The sequence below is a fragment of the Protopterus annectens genome, chromosome 5.part0 (assembly GCF_019279795.1).
Source record: "Protopterus annectens isolate FY-2018-M chromosome 5.part0, PAN1.0, whole genome shotgun sequence".
In the NCBI taxonomy this organism is placed as follows: domain Eukaryota; kingdom Metazoa; phylum Chordata; order Ceratodontiformes; family Protopteridae; genus Protopterus; species Protopterus annectens.
The window spans coordinates 1787164873-1787190367 of NC_056735.1; the positions used below are offsets into that span (position 1 = coordinate 1787164873).

The window sequence follows — 25495 nt, forward strand, 5'->3', positions numbered from 1 at the left end:
TTTGTACTGTTGTGTAGATTGTATCCCCCCCAACACCTTCTCTGTATAAAAGTCTGGTGAGTGGGTGTGGGTGTCAGAAAGGCCTGCTACTGTCTGGAGGCAGAGCACTTGGAGACTTATTGGCTTGTGCTTCTTTCAGTGCTGGGGCTTTTCAACAGAGATGTTAATGGTTATAGGTGTCTTGCCTGCTTGAATCTTTTTAATCAGCTAAAGAGAAGAATGGGGAATTGGACAAGTCTAAATCTACAGAAATCAAAGGATATGGATACTGAAAAACAAGGGTAAACATCCGATTCCTGCTTCTGACTCTGATCTGAAGATTTTTGTTTGTATCAGCGTCTGTGATCCATGTATCTCGTGATTGGACCAGATTCTCACCAGAATTTCACCTGAATTGGTGAGTCCTAAGCTGCATTCACCAATATTACAAGACGAGATCTTCGGACTTTCTCTAGCTTCCTTCTCCTGGTATTAAAGGAACCTTTTCGGAGCAGGGCATCGACAGGGTGATGAGAATTCTGAGAGCTTGGAGTTCTCTCTACTGTCACCATTTAAAGTACCAAGTACAATGCAAACTACTTCCGACACTGGTCCAGCATTCAAATCTAATGGTATCTATGCTGGTGTGACTGGGTTGGCGTTGATGCCATCCTCTACTTTGACCCTGACTGGATCCCTTCCTCTGTTGGCCCTGATGCACTTGGAGTCTTGGGACTGACTCTTTGGCACCAAGGTCTGGGAGTTCTCAACAGACTCTGGAGGCCATCCTTGCCTGTTCAGCTTTGAGGTTCAGCCCTTTCCGTTCCAAGGGGTCCCTTCAAGTTTAAAGCAAAGGCGTTCCTTGGTGCCACTGGCATCTTTGGCTTTTGAGGTGTTTAAGAGGGATCTTTTGACTCCATGGGATAAGCTGCCTTCACCCAGTCCGGCACCACCCAAACTGCATGCTGAAGCTGGCTAAGTCACTCTCTCTGAAGTCTAGACCTCCTTGTCTGATGTGTAAACCCCCCCCCCCTTTCCAATCCTGTTTGTGGGTCCAAAGGGCCACATGTATATGCAATGGTGATAGTTGCAGCAACCAAAAGTACTTGTGCTTTGGCATCCTTTGCCTTGCGGACACTTAACTAGCTCAGTGTCCCTCTATTTCAGATAGTTTTGGCTAAGGAGATTCCCCAGATTTCTCGAGGGTGGGGGGGGTTAGGGTCCTGCCTGCAGTTATCGAGAAAAAAGTGGGGTCAGTTTTTGATCTTAGTCTGCTGACTTGGCTGTGTCCAATTTCCAATGCAGCTGATGGGACGTAAAGAGCAGCAGGCACTGGCATTGGTGTCCACTGACCTGCTTGGATGTGTCTTTGACTTTGTGGAAAATTTCAGGATGTCTTTAACGCTCCCTATATGCATCTGTCATTCAGACCAGAGGTAAAAGAGACTTAAACTAGGAAGTCTGCAAGATGGCAAGACCTTCTCTGCTGTTGGAATCTGGTTTTGTACTTAACTTTTTCCAAGAATCCGAGGTCTGATTTGAAAATATGGTTTAGGAAATCGCTGGGATCTTGAATCTTCTAGTGATGGGCCTCCCTGAGGGAGAAGGACGTCTTGACAGACATCACTCAAGAGGCAGAAACTGAACACAGTATGGGTATCTGAGGACCTTTCTCAGAGAAACCATTGTATTAGGATGCCAGACTGCTGCACTAGTCAGTCCTGGGTGTTTCTTTGCACCCCTCAGCCTGGCACAGTAAAACAGCAGATTCCTGGGTGCTAGACAGTTCCAGAGGCTAGAAAAATTCAATTTTCCATTTATCCAAAACAAAAAGTTCCTGATATTTACCCATTTGGCAGAAACTGGTTTCAAAGCTACTAGAAAAGTCCTCCAACAAGTCCCCAAAGACCAGCAAATATTCCGAATCTACTCCAGGTTCTTTAGGTCCCAAAGGAGTTTGAGGTCCCTTACCTTCTTTGGGACTAGAGTTTTATATAAACCAGTTTGTAAAACAGAATTCCGGAGGTTCGCAATTCTGCCCATTTTACTGTCACACAAAATTCCACGTGTTTGGGGGATTTCTGTTTGGAAGCCAGTCACTTTCATTTCTGAGTTCTGCCCTTTGTTCTCACCACAGCCCCCCCAAGTGTTCAGGAAAATGGCATTAGCATGACTCAGTCTTCTGGGGTTCCAGGTCTTTTTTATATTTTAGACTATTCCCTCCTGTTACTTGAGAGGCTTGTCACCATCACTTGGGGAAAAGTCAACTCGCTCCTCAAACTTTGTATCTAGGTGGCATCTGATGATCTAGTCAGCCTACCTTCTCACAGAGCATTTTCCATCTGCATGCCAGGCTCTGCTTTGCTAAGTGTCTTTTTCTCACAGCAAGATTTAATCGTTCAGATGCTAGGCCTAATGGTGTCCATTATACTGCTTGGTACCAAGTTTTCGCATCTGGGTTCTTCAGTGGGCACAAGTAATCACTCGCTTATGCAAACTGGCATGGTTCTTAACTTTTGTATGAAGTCGTGTCCTATTGGATAACTTCCCCTTTTCTTAGTGAGGGTTTCCCCTTTGTGAGAAATTCCCTGGCAGTGGTGACCACAAATGCTTCCCTTGTAGCGTGTGCGAGGGATTGAGGGGAAAAATTGTCACTGGGGCAGCTTTGCTTCAATCTCAACCAATGCAGAACTTTTGCCTGATCCCTCCATACGGACAGCCACCAAGGGACTCTTGTCCATCATAATGAGTAAATTCTATAGAAAGCTAGGATGTGCAAGGCCAGCGTAAACCTCAAAGCCCCCTTTTGGCCTGGACAAACATGGTTCCCCTTCCTGTAGCCTCTATTAGTTAATCATCCCTGAATGATGGACAATTTTCCAGATCTTCTCATCTTTCTGGCTTGCCTACTCCGGATCAGTTCATAAAGCTAATCCCTAGGTTCCTCTAGTCGAATGCCAGGCTGTTCCCCTGCAGAACTTTGAACAGTCTCGCAGAATGTTTCTTCTACTAAGGTCTACCAATAAGTGGAGAAGACTTTCTATATGGGTTAATTCTAGAAGTGTAGACCCATTTTTCAGTTTCTGTTTCTACCATCTTCCTTTCAGAATTACTTCATGCAGGCTCCAGCTTCCTCCACCATTAAAGTACAGTTAGCATCCATTTCCAATATCCATGCAGGCATTTACTATTCCTCCATAGCTTCCTTTAAGATTTCAAAAGCCTTCCTTAATGGGTCCTTACTTCTCAGACCACCTATTAAAAATCTGATGCCTCCTTAGGACGTTACTATGCTACAAACCTTTACACAACTACCATTTGAACCAGCAACCGCAGCACATAACAAATTTCTCTTACAATGTTGTTTTCCTGTTTGCAATTTAAACCTCTCATCTTCCATAAAAGTAGTTACTTTTGAAGACTAATCCATAAGACTACATCCTTTCCACCTAAGGTGATGTCTGAATCAAACTTAAATCAATCTATTCATCTGCCGGTTTTCTTCCTGTAGTTCCTCAAAGGGGAGTATATCTTGCATGCTTTGCCGGCAGTCACATTTTTACCTGTGCAGAACACTATACTTGGAAATCTGTTCATAGGTAGGTACTTGGCTATCGGCCCAAGGGCCTACATAAGCCTATCCCGCAAGGTACCATGGCTTATGCCACCCAAGAAAGATATTTTCCTGTGCCCTTGTCCAGCAGAGGCCGAAGCAATCCCCAGGGTGTATTTCCTATTTCCCATCCACTCAAGATTGAGTGCTAATGAAGAACTTTGCTCGACATAGATGGGTAGCTTGTTCCAGAGTATAGGAAGTCTCTGGGACAGGAATCTATCCCTCCAGCATGTCCTGTTTATTGTGGTGACAAGGTATAGGTCCCTAGAGCGTGTAGCTTGGAGGGATTGAGATTTCTTTAGGTGTAGCATGTCCAACAGCTCTGGGTTTGACAGAGCTTTATATGTTATGCAGAGATCACCTCTGATTAGGCGATATGCTACGGAGTAAAGCTGGAATTTTTTTTTTTTTTTTTTTTTTCCTGGATGAGAACTCTTTTATGATGAGGTGTGCCACGGAGGACTTCCTGGCTACTGTGGAGATGTGACTATCAAAGGAGAGACTACTGTCCACCTTGGCCCCAAGGTCTCTCTCACACATTCATTAAGTAGATTGCTGCCTATGTGGTAGTTCATGGGTAGAGTTTTTACCAAAGGGGATGACACTGCACTTTTTGTCATTGAGCTTGAGGCCATGGCTCCCACCAGGCATCTGTCTCAGTGAGGCCCTTCTGTGGGATGTCCACATCGTTTGGGACTTTACTGCAAAGTAGGAGCCATAGTTATCTGTGAACTTAGTCAGCCAGAGGCCTTCTGCGTTAGCCTGTACTTCAGAGAAGTAGATACCAAAACAGAGGCCCCAGGACCGATCTATTGTTTTCTCTTCAAAACAGAAACCCGGAAAAGCAGTTTCCAATGTTACTTTATCCCATTGGCTCTCGATTTATTTCTTGTGTATACAAAGAAGGGATTACCACTGTCGTCCTCCAAACCAAGGCTACATTCAACTGTAGCAGTAAGTACATCCATAGCATTTACAGGTTCATAGGTGTGCACTAGGCTAATGGCCCTGGGCCTTTACAAGCCTAGTCCATACTTACCATAGTGCCACCCGACCTTGGTTCCCAGTGCCTCTTAGAGCCACTGGAGTGATCCTGGGGTGAATTTTTTTTTATTTCCCATCCACTCTTTCAAGATCTCTCTTGTGGAAGGCCATTGAGGTGCTCTGCTTGACATGTATAGGGAAGTCTATTCCATAGCATGGACAATCTGTGTGTTATGAACATGTCCCTCCAGCTTGTTCGGTCAGTTGTAGTAATGAGGTCTCTGGAGCGTGTAGTGCAGAAGGATTGGGTTTTCTTTAGATGTAGCATTTCTAACAGAGCTGGGTCAGACGTGAAGCATGTCGAGCAGAGATTGCCTCCAAGTAGGCGATATAAGACAGATAGGAGTTTGAGTCTGTCCATATAGGACCAGTGTTTAAGGCCTAGGATCCTCTTTGTGAGGTACTCTTTCGGCCTCTCCAGTTGTTGCAGGTGTCTAGTGAGGTACATGCCAAAGGGGGGCATTGTACTCTGGCCTAATGAGGGAAGAGGTAGAGGGAGAAAATTGCCTCCTTGGATGCAAAACCCGTAGTAATGAGATGTGCCACATTGGCCTTTTCTGACCACAGTGGCAATGTGGTGGTCAAGAGAGATTGCTGTCAACCTGTGTTCCCAGATCTCTTAACGCCTTCTGTTTTTCAGTGGACTAAACATCATTGTGGTAATTCATGGGAACTGGGTTTTCCAAAAGGGGTTGCCACATTTTTTGGCATTGCTTAAAGCCATGGTTCTGACACCAGTCATTGGTCTCGGTGAGGCCTTTCTGTAGGATGTCAACATCACTTGGAGTTATGACTCCCAACTTGCAATCATCTGCTAACTTTGTCAGCTGGAGTCCCTTGTTGGCCTGGACTTAGTAGATACCAAAACAGAGTACCCAGGACCGAACCCAATGGGACTCCACTTGGTCGGCAGTCTGACAGTCAGCTACTGGGTTCTATCTGTGAGCCAGTTTGCAAGTAGTGGTAATGCTACTCAATTGCTAAGCCTAAATCTCAAAATGCACTCACTCGAGGCACTACTTAAATTGGAAAACATAGATGTCTGTGCAGTGACCAGAGACCTGGTACAAGGCTCCAGAGAGCACCCCTGCACTTCCAGACTATAACTCGTACCACACTTTTTGGACATGTAACCTAGAATGTTACACCAAAGGCAGAGGTGTGTCCATATTCATTAAGGATATCCACACCTCCAGGCTAGTTGCTCAGCATAATGTATCCCAGGTTATTTAAGTGCAACTACTCCGGGCAAAACTGCAATCCAAATTATAGCTTGCTACAGATTCCCCACCGTGCCCCAGGAACTATTAGGGTTCAACCAAACACCCTAATAATGGGCAATTTCAGCTCCCCACCATTAACTGGGAAAACTAACTCGTGTACCAACTCGCTTTCTGGAATTAATAAAACTCCAAAGCCCCGGATCAACTTATCCACACCCCCACCAGGGGCAACAATGTCCTAGATCAACTTATCCACACCCCCACCAGGAGCAACAATGTCCTAGACCTAGTCATTACCAACATGAGTGATCGATGAGTGGCCGGTGTTCCACACCTAAAGCAGACTCCTCATTGGTCTGATCTGACCATAAGCTAATCGCCCTTGTATCCACATCCTGCCCCCACCCACTATTAAGGAAACCATGGTAAAAAAATTTCTCCAAAGCCAATTTAATGTTTCTTATCTTAAGACAGAAGTGGTGAACTTCATGACACCCATACAGATGGACAATACAGTTACGACGACTGAATCCTACACAAAATCACTCTGTAAATACTTGCACGAGTGGTCAGCCTCATTAAGCTGAGATCCCTTATAAGATCCTCCAAAGCTAGCTAAGAAAACAAAATCGCCACCGATTCTAAGGACAACCATAAAGTATTCTATAGCTATATCAAGAATCTCAATGGCAGCACCCAGATCTGCTCTGAGTTGCAGCACAACTGCACAGAAATTACAGAATCAACTCATCTTGTCAACATCCTGGCAGGTTCACTGTTAACTTTACCCCCCCCACCCCCACCCCCCAAAAGGCCCATATCTATGTAGGAAGAATGCAGTCTCCCGCACAACTACGCAGGTAAAAACTGCACTCTAAAACCAAAAACACAGCATCCATGGGACCGGACCACATCCCAGGCTGCATTTATATGAACTTCAGAATGAACTGGCTCCCCACCTAAGCACCATGTTGAATCATAGCCTCACATCAGGCTTTGTGCCCACTGAATGGCATACAACAGTTGTCCCACCTCACAAAGGGGGAGCTGGCAATGATCCCATTGCTCCATTTGCCTGACGAGCCTGGTCTGCAAGGCCATGGAACGTGGAACGTATCCTTATAGACATTGGTAACCTCCAAACTTTGGATCCCACCCAGTTCGGGTTTGTGAAAGGCAGATCATGCTTTCTGAACCTGATCGTTTTTTTTGAGGCAGTCACCAAAGCTGTATATGAGGGTAAGGTGGTTTACACAGCCTATCTTTACCTTGCCAAGGCTTTTGACATCCTCCCCCATTCTGGAATTGTAGCTAAACTCAGTAAACTAGGTATAAATCCCTACGTCACAAAATGTGTTTCCAACTGGCTCATTGGCAGAACCCACACTAAAAGTTGCACACTCCAAATTGAAGTACCACAGGGTTCAGTCCTGGGACCTCTCCTGTTTGGTATCTACTTCTGTGAAGTACAGGCTAACACAGAAGGCCTTTGGCTAACGAAGTTCTCAGATGACCGCAAACTAGAAGCCATAGTCAAGTCCCCAAATGATGTGGACATCTAACAGAAGGGCCTCGCTGAGACAGATGCCTGGTGTCCGAGCCATGGCCTCGAGATCAGTGCCAAAATGTGCATAGTCACCCCCTTTGGTACGAACTCTGTACCCATGAACTACTACATAGACAGTCTACAACACCGAATGTGTGATGGAGACTTTGGGACCCAGGTGGACAGTAGTCTGTCCTTTTGATAGAAGGACTTTGACTACTGTGACGATTCGACTGTGTGGCACACCTTAATCATAAAAGGGTTCTCATCCAGGAAGAAGGTCATTGTTTCCTTCTACTTGACACTCATTAGACCCATTGTAGAGTACAACTCCCCTTTTGGAATGTACCTCACAAGACCTCTGCAGCAGCTGGAAAGGCCACAAAGTATCTCAAAGAAGAGTACTGGCCTCAAACAGATGCACTACACTGACTGTCTCAAACTCCAGCTTTATTCCATAACATATCGCGTACTCTGAGGTGATCTCTGCCTAACATATAAAGCTGTCAAACCCAGAGCTGTTGGGACATGCTGCACCTAAAGAAATCCCAATCCGTCCGAGCTGCACGCTCTAGGGACCTAAACCTTGTCGCCACAATAAACGGGACATGCTGGAGGAATAGATTCCTGTCCCAGAGACTTCCCATAATCTGAACAGGCTACCCATCTGTCAAGCTTGGCACTCTTCAAGAAAACTGAGTAGATGGGAAATGCATCCCGGGGATCACTTCTGTGTGTCTGCTAGACAGTGGCACAGGAAAAAACTTTCTTGGGTGGTGTAAGCCATGGAACCTTGTTGGCTAGCTAGTACTTGCCTATGAACATATGAACCCACCTAGTGATATATAGGGGTTGATGGTTAGCTTAGTGAGTTTTTTTTCTGAGATTCATGAGTGGGGAATGGTATCAAAGGCCTTGGCCAGATCAAGGTAGGCTGTATGAACCACCTTTCCATCATCCACAGCTCTGGTGAACTGACTCCAGTTGTTGAGCAGGCATGATCTACCCTTCACAAAACCAAACTGTGTGGGATCCAGAGTTTGGAGATTCCCTATATCCTTGTTTAAGTCCATGATGATGCGTTCAATAGCTTTGCATATCAGACTTGTCAGGCTAATGGGGCAATAGTTCCCAGGGTCTATAGTCGCTCCTTTGTGGAGAGGGATGACTGTAGCTGTGTGCCATTTGGTAGGGACAAAGCCTGAGGTAAGGCTGTGATTGAACAAGGCACTCTGGTGCGGTACCAGTTCACTATAGTTCCTGTAGAACGCAGCCAGGGATATTGTCAGGTCCCATAGAAGCTGTATTGGTCTTGGACAGTGCTGTTTTTAACATGTGCAGCAGTAACACTGGGGGCCTGGCAATCTACTGTTTTTGTGATTGGTCCTTTGGGGGAAAGATGGTTGAAGTTGGCACAATCTTTCTGCTAGTATATTGGCAATATCTGTTGGCTTTGTATAGGAGGTACCATTGTGCAGTAGCACCGAACAAATCTGTGTATTGCCATGGAGATTATTTTCATAACTATAGAAGGCTATGGGGTTGTGCTGCAGTTCTGTTTTCATAGCTAGCTTTAGAAGCTTTGAGGGATCTCAATTTTTTGTTGAGGCTGTTTTTGAGGAAAGTGTCTTGGTTCTACTGAGTATGGTGAGATCCATGCATTTGTGCACATGTTTGTACAGGGCATTAGTGCGTGATTCGGCGGGCATGCAGCTGCATGGGTGCCGTGAAGTTAGCCATCTCTGTTTTTAGGAGCCCAGTTAGCTTTGGAGAAGTTGTTTTCATGGTTGTTTCCTTTGCAGGGGGTGGAAGGGGATTTGGATTTCCAAGGTGATTAGTTTGTGGTCATATCTAACCAGCGAGGTGTTGACTGTTGAGCAACGGTTGCCCATGTTAGTGATGACCAGGTCAAGGATGTTGCTACCTCTAGTGGGGACAAGAACGAGCTGGTCCAGGACATTGACATTAATGAATTCCAGGAAACATTGGGCAAGTATATCTGTATAGGAGTAGTTTTCCCAGTTGAGTGTTTAGGTTGTACCCTAATATTCTCCAGGGTGCTTAGGAATGAGAGTGAGAGTCTTGGGACATGGTTGGGAACCTATAGCAGGCTACGACCTGAATCGCTGTCTACCCAATGTTAGCTGCACCTGAAGTATCTCATGCATTATGTTGGGCTACCAGTCTGGAGGTGTGTGCATACTTTATGAATATGGAAACACTGGCTTTGGAGCTCTGGTCCAAGTTCTGGAGCTGAAAGGTATGGCATGGGTTGTAGCCTGGTGGTGCAGGGGTACTTTTTCCTGCCTTAAACCAGGTCTCTGTTACAGCACAAATATCTGTGTTCTCCATTTTAAGGAGTGCTTCGAGCAAGTGCATTTTGAGATTTAGGCTTCGCGTTAGCAGCATGACCCTCGGATAGCATTTTTGTAGCCATTACAGTGGTAATTTTGGTCTTTGGAATACCACCTAAAAAAGGCACTATAGGGGTGTCAAGAGCTTTGGCCAGTTTCTGGAAGCCTAGGGGTGTCAAGAGCTTTGGCCAGTTTCTGGAAGCCCAGGGGTTATGGATAGAGGTTATGGATACAGACCATCTCTGGCAAAGTCTCAGTCTGTCAATCCTGTCATCCTAGGCAGACTGGTAATGGATCCCTTTGACACCAGAACCTTGGCCAGTTGTTGAAATCGATAATTTAATTTTCTGCTTGTACTGTATCATTCTGGGTGATGGTAGGGAGGCTGCTCAGGGCTAGGGTCACACCTGCCTGGGCTACATAATCAGAGCTCCTCCATGTAGTCCAGGAAGGTACGTCTCTGGTCATTCACACCCACATGTACAGTGACAATCATTTGTACCTGTTGAGGGGATCTGAGTTGCTGGCAGACTTCCCATCGACACCTGCGCAGCAGCTACTTGGTCAACATTACACACCATTTCTCATTACACATTAGATGAACAAAAAAAATCTGGTTTTTACTTTGCCGCCACAATTCGCCAGAATGCTCTGCCCATGAATCCACCTGGGATTTACTTGAGAATCTGCCCCACAGTTGAGTGTAGACTACACTGGATATACAAAATTCTGTACCATAGCAATAGATTCATATTCTTTGTTTGGTGCATATTCTTTGTTTGGCTCAAATTCCTTCCTTCCCACCAACCCCTTCCAAGTTATCCTGTCATACCGGGAGGACTGGGTTAGGATTATAATTGGTTCTTTTAGGAGCTTAGACAGGGTTTATGGCCATGAAACATGTTTACTCCTAGAATGCTGTTTGGCCATGTCTTCATGTACAGTAGAAACTTGATTTGAGGTGGAGGGCAGAGGATTATTTAGGTGTTTGAGGTGGAGGGCAGAGGATTATGTAGGGGAGGGTTTGGAGCCAAGTGTTCTAGTCTGTGCTGAGTTCGGATCAAACAACCCACAGTTGAACTGCTGAATACACCACATCTGTTGCCATGGTAAGTACATAACTCTATCGCCTTTTAAGGAGATTCTCTGATAATGTACCAAGAAAGTAATTTGTAACCTTAATTTTCATATAGATGCATTGCAATTGCAGTCTGATTGCAAACAGAAGTGGAAATGTGGTCTTTCAGTCTGAGCATAGCAGTCTGAAAGGAGTGTTAAGATACTGTGCAGATTTTGAAGAGTTGTGGCTTTTTTGCTTAATTCTGCTGTAAATAATTGTAGGCTGTGTGTTAAAGCATTTTCTCTCCCCATACAGAGGTCCACCTGGCCCTAGACCACAGAGAGATTCAGCTAATGAAGAAGACAAGGAAAATCAAATAGAAGGTTCCCAGGTTCAACAGACACGCCCTCGTCGGTACCGCCGCAATTTCAATTACAGGCGTAGGCGGCCCCAAAATCCTAAACCAAGAGATGGCAAAGAGAATCAGACAGCCGAACCACCAGCTGAGAATACGTCCGCTCCCGAGGCTGAGCAGGGCGGGGCTGAGTAAATACCGGCTTTCCATCTCTACCATCATCCGGGTAGGTAACCATTTTTATAATGAGTTATTAAATGAAAAAATTGCACACCATGGGAAAAGTTTTGCTTTAAAGAGAGTTTGCAGTTTACAACACAAGAAGGGCTGAAAAACCAAAGGAAAGACTACACAAATACAACTGACAGTCCTCTGCAGATTGAAGTGGAAATTAAAAAAAAAAAAAAAAAGTGACAAATGTGGCTAGTGTGGTCAGTGTTTCTGTTCTTATGGTGTATCCATTTTGTAAACTTGGTACTGTTCTTATGGTGTATCCATTTTGTAAACTTGGTACTGTACTTGATGCTCAGTAAATATTTATTAGATCGGTTACATTGAGTTATGTGATGCCAACATTTTTTTTTTCCTGACAATACCTCAACAGATACCATATAGCTGGTGCATCATATCGATCACTGCTGCTGTATCCTAAGCTATATGGGTCCTGACCTAAATAGAATGTAATGGCCAGCTTCCAAAGCTTCTAAGCTGAGCTGACTAAGACAAGTTTTAGCACAAAGCCCTTAAGGATATGCCTGCCTGTGAAGGGAGTGTTCCTTTTTACAGGCTTTCGAGGTCCACCCACAAAACTGAACAGCCACCACAATAGGCTACAAATTTGCCTCTGCCATAGGTGAACGATTGCTGTGACCAAAGCTGGTTGTATTCCTCTCCAGATTTCTCTGGTAATGCTATAAAGCCGATATGGAGTGGGGAGTTGGTTACATCCTCTTTGGCTGTTGGTTCTCTTCTATGAGCAAGGGAGAGCCACCTTTGTCCATGTGAGAATTGACCAGAATACTGTGCACATCCCTGGAGAAGCATTTTAAGTCTGGCTTTGTGTCTGCAAGAAGGCATTCCTATTTTCCTGAAGCAATTTGTTCTGAATCTTCTGAATCTAAGGAATGTGATGGGACAATGTTATCAGACTCTTCTGTCAAGGATGATATTTTCTGAGACTTTGTATAATGTGTTTTAGTGGGAGACCGCAAATGTTTCAGTTCCTCAAAATATGAATCCCTAAAATATGAATCGCTAAAAAGGAACTCCTAAAACCTACCCCATCCCCAGTGCTGCCAGCATTGTTACAGCCTGATGACATGCTGTACGTAAGAATGATGACGGAACTTATGAAGTTCTCAGTCTTAATGTCTGCTTATCCCAGACCTGACCTAGTAGTTGTAGTGTTGGTTAATCCATGTCAAGGATTCTAACTTTTAGAATTCCGAATTGTCTGGCTCTTGTATAATGCTTTGGGTATAGTTTTTGGAAAACCTCTGCAACAGAGAATCCCAAAGTGTGCTTAAAGGGATAAGCAGGTGGTTTCAGCCTTCCTCAGAAATTACCAAGGTATTTTTGTCTGCAAAATTTTTGCAGGCAAACTGGTTCCAAAAAGAAAGCAGGACACACACACACACACACACACACACACACACACACACACACACACACACACCAAAGGGACAGACAAGTCGGAACAAAAAAATCTTTTGGGAAAGAGCCTTGAGACAACCTCTGGAACTTTGTGATGGAGCCAAACAAAGTTCATAATGCTTTCACTTCGCAAGATTCTTTTTGGTAACCTTATGTCCTATTCTCGTGTTGCAGTATTCATAACCTTAGGGAGGTTGCTGCCTGCAGCTCCACCATCCAGCCAGTATACATTTCAGGAGGGTACATATGATGTCCCTTACCCGGGCATAAACCGACTTTGGGTATAAAATTGACATCTGCACGTACCCTCATCAGAATTTTTCTGCCACAGTGGACGTCTGACTCCTGTTTGCCAGTTCCAAAGCAAGATTGTGTTTCCTCAGACCGGTTAAGATTCTGTTCAAGACCAGATGACTGCTGCTTCGACTGATACAGATAAGTACCCTGTTGTGTTTCTTTCTTGCTTTTGATTACAGTTTAGACTTGCATGTCAGCTAGAAAGTGGAAGTGTGCTTGTGGGAGACAAATTCCTCAAGGACACACTTGTATTTTGCGTAGAGGCCCACGACCATATATCCTGCCCCATTTGCACATCTTTCGTCCCCAAAACTCTTTGCAGCTGCCTGGTGACACTTAAAACTCTTTAGAGAATCAAAGGCTACATTGTTTAGTGCTCTATGGATGGACGAGTTGGCCTGTCTGAGCCGCTGAGGAAGGCCAAGAAAATTAAGCCGGAATCTCAAGCTGCACCTCAGGCATCCAAGCAGGTTCATGAGGTGCTTGAAAGCCTAGAATTCTCTCAAGATAGATGTTTCCAAACTAGGCCCGGGAACCTTAATGGAAGCTGGGATTCTGGAAACAGCATGTACGTCCGCTGAGGCTAATCGGCCATCAGATCCTGATGGCAAAAGTTATTTGTCACTCCATTTGTAAAAAGTCCAATCTCCATCTGCTGTGCCTGCCCCCTTTTATTACCTGCTTTCCAGGATTCTTTTTTGGCTGCTTCTCAGTCTCCTGACTCGCAACCACCAGCCTCTAAATGCCCAGACTTTTTTTTATAAGGTCCCCATGACACCCTATTTAGAAACCCACCAGCAGACCCAACTGTTATAGCTGTCTCTGCTGACAACTTCAAGACCATTACCTTCTGCCCTTTACCCAATGGATAAAGACGGCAGATGTTCATCGTGCATACAGCTGCAGTCATAACAGATGGGTTCTCCTGCAGTCAGGGTCCTCGGTCGGCCGAATTCCAAAGTCTAGGTCCGGCGTCAGTTGTCGTCGCCTTTTCCCTGACATCAGTGTGGCATTGGTATAAAAGAACCAGCAGACGCCATTTTCTTCAGTCTCTCTTGCTGCGCGGTGCCCGAAGCAGAAGCAGTTCGCAAGTGCCGGTCGGCCAGCTCCTGAGATTACAAATGCTACAATATTTGGCTGAACTGCTAAGCAGTGGACTTGTCGTTCTCCATCAAAATCCATGCCTCTGCCATTTCTGCAGAATACAACACTGATCCACCTTTATTCTCTCACCCTCTATTAAGACAGTTCCTCAGAGGGGCTAAGAATTTAAGACCTCCAAGAAAACAACCAATACCTGCTTGGGATCTTAATTTCATTCTGGAAAAACTGACTTTGCCTCCTTTTGAGCCAGCTGCCTCATCAGATTTACAATATTTGTCCGCTGCCTCATCAGATTTACAATATTTGTCCTGGAAAACAGCTTTCCTTCTGGCTATCACTTCAGCTCGTAGAGTTTCAGAACTACAGGCTCTTATGGCTGTCCAGCCTTTTATAATCTTCCATCAGGACAGAGTTTCATTACGTACCAACCCGTCCTTTATGCCTAAAGTGGTATCCAGGGTAGCATTAAATCAGGCCATACATTTACCTACTTTTTATCCTAATCCTCAAAACAAAGGGGAGAGATTACTGCATTCCTTGGACATCCACAGACAACTGCGTTATTATTTGGACAGAACAAAACCTTTCAGAAAATCAGAACAGCTTTTTGTGGCCTATGCGGTAGGAGCTCAAGGAAAGTCAATATCCAAGCAGACAGTCTCAAAATGGATAGCCCACTGCATACGCTTTTGCTATTCCTTTCATGGCAAAACTGTACCTACAGGCATTAGAACTCATTCGACCAGGGCCACAGCCACCTCTGTAGCCTTTCTCAGAGGAGTTACTACCAAGGATAATTTTAGAAGCAGCCACTTGGAGTTCTGTGCATACCTTCTCCAAGCACTACAACCTACCATTATACTCCAAATCTAGAGCAGGCTTTGCCACTGCAGTCTTGCAGGGCATTTTGGCTCCTCCTAGCTCCACCTAGTACCTACCACCCCTTTCTTAGCTTTGGGATTCTATCCATCTGTTATGACTGCAGCTGTTTGCACGATGAACATAGTACAGTTTTGTACCTACCATAAATGTAGATGATCGAGTGCTAATACAGTTGCAGTCCAGGTTTCCCTCCCTCCTTCCCCTCTAGGGGTCTTCTTTTATGGTGCATTTGCTTGCAACTACTGGTCTTTGATTATATTGCATTATTACATAATTTTATGTATTGCCTTTCTGGGGGCACCTGACATCTGGGGCAAGAAAACCTGAAGAAAATGGCGTCTGCTGGTTCTTTTATACCTGTCGCACTGACGTCGGGGAAGAGGTGACTACAACCGATGCCGGACCTAGACTTTGGAATTCTGCCGACCGAGGACCCGCCTGACTGCAGGAGAACCCATCTGTTATGACTGCAGCTGTATTAGCACTCTAATGTCTACATTTATGGTAGGTACAAAACTGTACTATTCATGGACTGACTAGGGAAGAATACCTCTACTCGGGCTGTAAGGGCCCTCGACTGTCAAACACACATGGCTAGGTATGTCCTAGATACCATATTCAAAGTCTCTACCCTCCTGTCCGAGGTGCCAGATTCTCCCATAAAAGCCCATGTCAACACTCTTGCTTTCCACAGCATCCCAATTTATTAGGCACAAGTGCAGTTATGATGTTGTGGAAGCTTCATCTAAATCGTCCGCTTCAGGATTAAGGCGATACTCCTGGGTAAGGCTTCAACCTTTCCCCATGATGTACAGACAAACTTGACACACCCTTGGACAATAGGGACCTCTTTGGACAGGCTTCTGCTGAGCTCCTCAAATCGCTACAAAATCTCAAACATCTTCTGGTATCCCCTATTCCCAGGTACCATAGAACTATCCACAGAAACGGTCCTTTCACCCAGCTCCTCCAATCTAAGGGACATAGACAACCCCGAAAGAAAATAATCCCATGTTTCCCACTAGCTCCTCCACTGCATCCTTTCGGAGTCTGTCTGACCAATCCAGACCACCTCCACTGTGACTCTCCTCACCACTCCCTGCCCTCCTGGCGGATAATACACCAGAACAATGTGTCCTCTCCAACATTCAGAGAGGATATTTCATGACTTGGTGGATGCTTCCATCTTTCCAAGGTATTCCCCAACCACCAGAAAACCAAATCCACCTGTTTCCAACCATCATTCAACCTCTCCTAACTCAGAGTATCATAGCAGTTACCAGCCCCACAAAGAAACACAGGCTTTTACTCCAGAATGTTTCTTGCATCAAGGAAAGACTGCTCTTGGAGGAGGCCAATCCTAGACTTATCTTTCCTAAACTTCAGTGATTATCTTACAACTCGTACCCTCCCAAGCATTCATGGTAGCCCTGGATTTGAAGGATGCCTTCCTATCCTTTCAAATTACAGGAAATACCTCTGCTTTGCTATAAGCTCTTTCCATTTTCAGTTCTCTGCCTTGCCCTTTAAATACTCTAGGGGCAGTGGAGAGACCAAAGTGCCTAGCCTCCTTCATTGCTCACTGCAGTGCTCTGGGTATGCACATACCCATACCTAGATGACCTGCTCATCCTTCAAGACTACCAAGTTCTTTCTACTTCACCTACAACAGGTTACCCTAACTCAACTAGGGTTCACTCTAAATCAAGAAAAATCTCACCGGACTATTTTTTTCTTGGGGTGCAGGATCAGAACAGACTATTAAAGCCTTCATCCAAGGCCAAAGGATTAGACACTTAGACAGATCTCACCCACTCCTCTTTGACAGCTTGGGAATTTGAGAGGCCACATGGCATCTCTGCCCATCTTACCTCTGGCAAGACTCCATGTGCAAAATCTAGTGGGTCTCGAAGAAACCTATGGAGCCAACACTCCCGACCCATGGACTCGCCGCTTCCACTATTTCTGTGCCTAAACAACTAAATCAGTGGTGGGTGTCATGACTGCCATATGGTATACAGTCAAGCGGGGGGGGGGCATGGTCCTACCCCCTATGCAGCATGGCCATCCAGATTTAGAACTTGGCATAGTCTCTCCAGGTCCACCTGGAAGGAGTGAATATCCTCAACTGAGAAGGTTATGGCTTCTACACAAGGGATCCGGATCCACAAGCTTGGAAAGTGGACGCATTCTCCTTTTCTTGGGAGGTAATGTACCTTTTATGCCTTCCCTCCTTTCACACTAATTCAGAAAGTCCTTCTGAAAATTCTGGACAAACCCAAAATCCTACTGGTGAACCCGATTGATATGTGATCCTATCTCGCCTACATTCTGTACTGATGGGCTCGGAGCCGATCCCTCTGCTCCGACTCGGCACGCTATGCTATAGAGCGAGGCCTCTTATTGGCTGAGCTATTTCTTATCCCAGGATGCACCACCACTGATCCCCCCCCCAGATCTCGTTTGCCGCTTACAAGCTAGGACGTGGTCTCAAACTTGGCTGGGCTAAGTACAGTTTTATTCAGACTTTCCTGTCAGAAAATTTGTTAATTTGAACCCAAAAGCTGTTTTAACAGCTATCGTTGTTGTACGAGTGTGTTTAAGAAGATTTTTGTTGAAAATTGTGTTTTTTCATTAAGGGAAGGTTTCCCGTTTAAGTTAGAGGGGCCTTCCCCTATTACTATCTAGCGTTTTGTGTTTTAGTGGTCAAGTACCTGCTTAAGTTAGAGGGTCTTGACCCTCATTTTATGTGTTTGTGCTACTAGTTCGTCAACTGGAAAAAAAAAAAACTTAAGACGTAAAACTTTCTTAGTTTTGCTTTCTGTGTACTTAAATCTTGTTTCTTAGGGTTAGTCAACATGTCTAAGGAACATAGACCCTCTGGGTTTAAAAAGTGCGCGAGGTGTGGTTATAAAATGTCCAAGCTCTTGGCCCCGGGGGGCCTTTTACTTCGGGGGGCCCCCAGGTTCTTTTCCCCCCTTGGGGGCTAGGGAAGTTACCCAAATCAATCATTCCCACTTTCCCTATAAAACGGGTTTTGGGCACCCCCTGCCTTAACAGCCCCCCGGGGTATTCCCCCACTTTTCCCCCCGGGGGCCTTTTGGCGGGGCCCCCCGGAAAGATTCAAAAAAAATTGACCCCCTCTTCTGCATTTCATGGCAAGGGGTCCCTAAGTGCCCTAAATTCCCGCAGCACCTGAACCCCTTTAAAAAAGGGGGTCACCAAAATTTGGAATGGGTTTTCCCTTAACCTTCCCAGCCTCCCCTCCTTTCTTTTTGGATTTGGGGGCGGGAAAAAGATTTGGCCTCCTGCTCCCCTAAAAACCTACCCCTGGGGTTTAAATTCTGTAATGTTTTGGGGGGGTTGCCCCCAGAAATGTACGGGTTTTTCCATTTAATAAGGAGTCAAAGGGAGGGATCAAACCCCTTTCAGGTTTTCTTAAGGTCCTTGAACTACTGCTTTGATTTAAGGGATTATTAAAAATTTTTGATCCTTTGGGGGAACCTGCCTGGGGGGGCCCCAGATTGGCTCTGCTGGTCTTCCCCTTTCCCGCCCAGAGGCTCACATGCGGGGGCTAAAAGGGGCAGGCTTGCTCAGGAGAAACCTTTTTGTGCATTTTGGGGGCCTTTAATTTTCCTTTGGAGCCAGGGGTCCTTTTTGGCCCCAAGGAAAGGAACCTACCGGGGAGGGGACTTTAAAAGGGGCAGTTTTTCCATCCTTCGGTTTAAAACCCCTGGGGGGAAAATTTTAACCAGAATTTCCCTCCACGGGGAACCCCCTTAAGGCAAGGGGGGAAATTTTTGGAAGCCCAAGGGGGCAAGGTGCAACCTGGAGCCACCTTTTTCTTTCACCCTTTTCACACCCGGGGGGGAATGGCCTGGCCAGCCTTTCGGGGCCCTAAAACCTAATACACTCGGACCATTTTTCCCCGGGATTCCACCCTTTCTTTCACCCCACCTCTCCAAAAAAGGACCCCCCACCCGAAGGGGAAATCCCATTTCAAAGCTCTAAAAAGGAGTCCCCAACCCCCCCGCCCAAATCATTGGACTTCTAAAATTTCTTTTGGGAAAAACCCGGGGACTTGGGCCCATTTTGGAAGTTTTAAAAAGCTGTAAAAGCCCAAATTCAAGGTCACTAAAACCACCCCACAAAATGTTTTTTAAACCCCCCCCCCCCCCCCCCCCCCCACCCCCCCCCCCCCCCCCCCCCCCCCCCCCCCCCCCCACCCCCCCCCCCCCCCCCCCCCCCCCCCCCCCCCCCCCCCCCCCCCCCTCCCCCCCCCCCCCCCCCCCCCCCCCCCTCCCCCCCCTCCCCCCCCCCCCCCCCCCCCCCCCCCCCCCCCCCCCCTCCCCCCCCCCCCCCCCCCCCCCCCCCCCCCCCCCCCCCCCCCCCCCCCCCCCCCCCCCCCCCCCCCCCCCCCCCCCCCCCCCCCCCCCCCAAAAAAAAAAAAAAAAAAAAAAAAAAAAAAAAAATATAAAAAAAAAAAAAAATAAAAAAAAAAAAAAAAAAAAAAAAAAAAAAAAAAAAAAAAAAAAAAAACAAAAAAAAAAAAAAAAAAAAAAAAAAAAGAAAAAAAAAAAAAAAAAAAAAAAAAAAAGAAAAAAAAAAAAAAAAAAAAAAAAAAAAAAAAAAAAGAAAAAAAAAAAAAAAAAAAAAAAAAAAAAAAAAAAAAAATTTTTGGGAATGTCTTGGCAAAATTTTCAAATTTTTAAACTTTCAGCTTCGGGGACCCCCCCCGGTTTTAAAAAGCTAAAGAAGGCCATATTTTTTTTTTAGTTTTTTTTTTTTTTCCAAAAAATTTTCTTTATTTTTTTTTGGGGTCATTTTTTACAAGGATCAATTCTTATTTTAAGGGTTTTTTGTTATTTGTAGACCCCCGGAGATTTGTTTTCGGGGCCAAATGGGCGTTTTTTACAAAGGCCCTTTTTTTTATTGCCATATCAGCCTGATTTTAAAGGGTTTTTAAATTTTAGGGCTTAACTTTTTCCCCCCTTAAAGGAGCCCCCTAGCTTTAAATTAAGTGGCTTTGGAATTTTTACTTGGTCTTTTTTTTTTGGGATGGGCCCCCAGGGAAGTTTTATTGTTCCCCCAGTGGGGGAATTTGGTTTCATTGGCCCCATTTTTGGTGTGGACTTTTTACCCCCCCTTTGTGGGGATGGTACTTTTTTCCATCATTTATTTTATGAATTCCAAATTTTGGGGATGTTTGGGTTTGGGTATTTCCCACTTTTTTTGAAGTAAAGTATGAGGTGTTTTGTCATTTACCCTCTATGTTTTAAACCAGTGGGTTCCTGGTTTTGAGGGGGCCGAAATGTTTTGGAAAAGGTCTTCCTTTGGTTAAGATAGGTCCCATAAAGGCGTTGCCCCTTTGAGTGGGGGCCCTTTGAATGGATCCCCTCTTTTGATTTCGAATTTGGGCGAGCAAATAGGAAACCTGATGCGGGGCTCCGGGCCTTAACCAGTTTGTTTCAGAAAGACATGGTTCTCCAACTAAGGGCGATGGTGCATTTTTAGACTTCTCATGAGCAGCATTCCCTTTTTTTTTTTCGGGGGATTTAAATTTGGTAAAAAGGCAATGGGGGAAGACCTTTCAATCCAACCCCAGGGGAAGCAAGCCTTCCTTGAACAGCTGGTAATTCATCCAAAAGTTTGGCCCCATAAGGCGGTTTTGAAATGAATTTCTTTTTTGTATTGTCTATTTTTGGGTTTTAAGGAATCAGAGTTTCGAAACCCTGGGAAAACAAACCCTTTTAATGTTCTTTCAAAGCCCTTCGGCTTTTGGGGGCAATCGCCTAGTTTGCCTCTTTGAGCTGAGTCTTCTTTTTGGGCTAGCCAACCAGTTCGTTTCCCTTCAGGGTGGCGGGGTCATGGTTAGGAGTCCCAACTTGTTTTTTGATTTGGCTAAGTTTTAAGTACTTTTTTTGGGTCTAGGGTTTGTATTGGTTTTTGGGGTTCCTTTTGGCCCCTTTTTTTAGTTTTTTTAACCGTTTTTTTTAAGTTAGTTGATTTTTCTATGTTGAGGGGGTCTATTTTTGGGAACTTTCCTTTTTTCTTGAGTCTTTTGAGGGTTCCGTTCCATGTTCTATTTTTGTGTTTTTGGGGGGGAATTTCTTGAAGCATTGAAAATTGCCCAAATCGGAATGAGCAGCACAGACACCTACAGGGAGAAGGAAAAAAACTTAAAAATTCCGGGAGGTACCAAATGGGTTCCTTGGGGTACTACAGAAGATCCAAATTAAGATTTAAGCGGTCCAGGTTTACGGGAAAAAACCTTGAGTCAATAGAACCTTGTTTGGATCGGGATTAGCATAGTTTCTTAAAGGTTCTTAATGAAGGGGAGCAACTTTTTTCCCGTAATACCTTTGGGTAAAAGACTTTGGACTGGTTTAAATTTCACTTCTACAGGGAAATTTTTGCTGTTTTCTCCCCGGCCTTCCCCTTTGGTCTCGATTAAAGCCCTCCTTGCTTCAGCACCCCGGGGATAAACATTTTCCCTTCCAACCTTCAAGCCAAAATTCTAAAAAGGAAACTAAGGGCATTTAAACTCCGTTTTTCTTGTCAGGCGCCAACAAAGCCCCCCCGGGTTGACCAAGCTTCTCACCCCTTTGGCTTGATTTGGGCCACAATTCTTTCCCCCCGGGGGGGAATTCCCAAAAAGCCCCCCCCCCCAAAATTTCCCCTTCGGGGTAAAAAACCCTTTCCCCCCCCGGGTTAAACCGGGTTTTTCCCCCCACCCCCGGGTTTTACCAAAAATTAAAAAACCCCCAACGGTTTCTAAAGAATTAGGGGGAAAGGCCCGTTTGGTTTTTCAAAAAAAAAATTTAAAATTTTTTTCCCCCTTCGGCAACTTTCCTTTACGGGAACCCTTTTTGGGTCCCCTTTTTAGGGCCCCACCCTCTGCCCCTCCCCGAAAAATTTTTGGGGGAATTTTCCCGGGGGGCCCCAGACCCTTGTTTTAAAACCTGGGGGAAAACGGGGTTTTTTTAATAAAAAACCCTAAAATTTGTAAACCCCCCCCATTTTTTAAAAATTTTGTCTTTTTAAAGATTTTTTAAATTTTTAAAAAAAGGGCCCCCTTTGGGAAGGGCCTTTTTTTCAGTTTTTTTGGGAACCGGTTTTTTTACCCAATTTTTTGATCTTGCTGCCCTCCCAAGCATTCATGGTAGCCCTGGATTTGAAGGATGCCTTCCTATCCTTTCAAATTACAGGAAATACCTCCGCTTTGCTATAAGCTCTTTCCATTTTCAGTTCTCTGCCTTGCCCTTTGGTCTCTCCACTGCCCCTAGAGTATTTAAAGTGCCTAGCCTCCTTCATTGCTCACTGCAGGGCTCTGGGTATGCACATACCCATACCTAGATGACCTGCTCATCCTTCAAGACTACCAAGTTCTTTCTACTTCACCTACAACAGGTTACCCTAACTCAACTAGGGTTCACTCTAAATCAAGAAAAATCTCACCGGACTATTTTTTTCTTGGGGTGCAGGATCAGAACAGACTATTAAAGCCTTCATCCAAGGCCAAAGGATTAGACACTTAAGACCGATCTCACCCACTCCTCTTTGACAGCTTGGGAATTTGAGAGGCCACATGGCATCTCTGCCCATCTTACCTCTGGCAAGACTCCATGTGCAAAATCTAGTGGGTCTCGAAGAAACCTATGGAGCCAACACTCCCGACCCATGGACTCACCGCTTCCACTATTTCTGTGCCTAAACAACTAAATCAGTGGTGGGTGTCATGACTGCCATATGGTATACAGTCAAGCGGGGGGGGGGGGGCATGGTCCTACCCCCTATGCAGCATGGCCATCCAGATTTAGAACTTGGCATAGTCTCTCCAGGTCCACCTGGAAGGAGTGAATATCCTCAACTGAGAAGGTTATGGCTTCTGCACAAGGGATCCGGATCCACAAGCTTGGAAAGTGGACGCATTCTCCTTTTCTTGGGAGGTAATGTACCTTTTATGCCTTCCCTCCTTTCACACTAATTCAGAAAGTCCTTCTGAAAATTCTGGACAAACCCAAAATCCTACTGGTGAACCCGATTGATATGTGATCCTATCTCGCCTACATTCTGTACTGATGGGCTCGGAGCCGATCCCTCTGCTCCGACTTCGCACGCTATGCTATAAATGAGGCCTCTTATTAGCTGAGCCTATTTCTTATCCCAGGATGCACCACCACTGATCCCCCAGATCTGGTTTGCAGCTTACAAGCTAGGGCGTAGTCTCAAACAGCTGGGCTAAGTACAGTTTTATTCAGACTTTCCTGTCAGAAAATTTGTTAATTTGAACCCAAAAGCTGTTTTAACAGCTATCGTTGTTATCTGAGTGTGTTTAAGAAGATTTTTGTTGAAAATTGTGTTTTCATTAAGGGGAAGGTTTCGTTTAAGTTAGAGGGCCTTCCCTATATTACTATCTAGCGTTTGTGTTTTAGTGGTCAAGTACCTGCTTAAGTTAGAGGGTCTTGACCCTCATTTATGTGTTTGTGCTACTAGTTCGTCAACTGGAAAAAAAAAAAACTTAAGACGTAAAACTTTCTTAGTTTTGCTTTCTGTGTACTTAAATCTTGTTTCTTAGGGTTAGTCAACATGTCTAAGGAACATAGACCCTCTGGGTTTAAAAAGTCTTGAGGTGTGGTTATAAAATGTATAGCAGTGACCACTCCTCGTGCGTTTATTGTTTAGGCGCCAAGCACCTACAAGAGTCCTGTAGCGTGTGTCACGCCTTTTCATCGAGAGTCCTCCAGGAGAGGAAGAATAAATTAATTCTCAAAGGGTAAGCCATCCTTCGAGGAGGCTTTATCTTCTTCTTCCTCTCCTACAAAAAAGAAAAAAGCGTCGTCTCCGACCAGTCTGTCGGAACCGACTGCCAAAACCTAGGCAGGCTTCTCCATCGGCTCCACGGACCCGGGCGAGGGCAGAGCAGTCTGCCTCGATGCCTCCAGTCGACCCCTGTGGTTTGGAGCCGAGGACTGGGGGCATCGAGGCGGAGTCACCTTCATCGGCTCCACTGATATTGGAGCCCGATGAGGATTGCCCGGCTCAGACTCTTCCCCGCCGGTGCGAAGTCCTCGCCGGCACCGAGGGAAATACTTTGAGATCTCCCTCGAACCGATAGTAATCGAATCCATTGAAGCCCGGTCCCCTAGTCCTATGGAGAAATCGGTTCGGACCAGTGTCTTCTAGATCCTCCAAGATGTCTGATTCGGACATCGACAGGTGCTCCTAAGACTCTTCCAGTCTCCGGTGTTTCAAAAGTTAGTTTGGCTCCAGCCCATTCGGCGTCGGAGCCCGATGGTCCAAACTGCTTCTTTGGTTCCTCCTCCAACAGCTTGGCACGTTGGAGCGGTGCTGGTGGAACCGATGGAGGTTTTAGGGTCGGGCCGACCCTTACTCCAACTCCCGCTCTTGAGTGAGTTGATGCAGCGGACTTCTTCGGCCCCGAGCGCCGAGACTGATGTTTTTGGTCCCAAGCCTTCCTCTCTGTGCGTGGCGGGAGTGCAGTCTACCGTGGCCGGAGGTGGGACCTTCCCAAGTTCTGGTGGTCCCGCCTTCAGGGCTATGAGGAGTGGGATTAGCCAAATCATCTTTGGCTACCTCCGGTCTCCCCAGCTCCTTCCCTGCATACCGAGACTGGGTCTTTGGCAGTCCCCTGTCCTTGGGCAGCGGAGCCCGGGGCCTGAGGTTACCCCACTGGGGTTTCCCCACCTCCTGGAGGTCCCTCTGAAGCTTCTTGGAGGAACCCCCAGGAAAAGATGTGCAAGAGGAACGTTGACTCCCCTGAGTCTCTTACATCAGACACTGATCTCGATGATGCAGAGGGGTCCCCTAAGTCGTCCTCAGATGTCTCCTTTGCAGACATCCTGAAAGCCCTTAAACAACGGCTGGCAATCCAAACCCCCTTCTGCTGATGAGTCGGTGTTCCTTAAGGCCTTCGGGCTCAGCCTTCCGCCTCCTGGGTGTCTAGGGCTCTTGGATTTGATGTGTCGAAGGGCGTGGGAACACCCAGACTCTGTGGAACCGGTGCCTGCTCGTCCTAATAAGTTCCTGTCGGCACCCCCGGAAAAAGAGTTTCTGACTAAAGGTGTGGCTGTAGATGCTTTGGTGGTGGCATCTGCTACCCAGCAAGATGTAGCAGAGGCTTCGACGTCCGTCCATCCTCCTAATAAGGAGTCTAGGAGTCTCAATTGGCAGCCATTTCCAATTTTCACGAATCTATTAACCCACCTTTAATGAGCAACAGATTGTGTAAGACCTTCTTGAAAGGTGCTGCGCTTTTAAGACCTCCGATTTCTCATCCTGCTCCTCCATGGGATCTCGATGTGGTGTTAACTTCCTTCCCCTTCGAACCGGCAGCGACATGTGATTTAAAATTTCTATCG

At 45.8% G+C, this 25495-nt stretch overlaps 1 protein-coding gene across 1 annotated transcript in view; it reads left to right on the forward strand.

The window, feature by feature from the left end:
- YBX1 (Y-box binding protein 1) overlaps positions 1-25495 on the forward strand; it is a 75293-nt gene that overhangs the window by 35968 nt on the left and 13830 nt on the right. Inside the window, exon 7 of the mRNA XM_044071589.1 lies at positions 11138-11403. Coding sequence (XP_043927524.1) covers positions 11138-11372 — 235 coding nt within the window. The 3' untranslated portion in view covers positions 11373-11403. The remainder of the gene's footprint in view (positions 1-11137; positions 11404-25495) is intronic.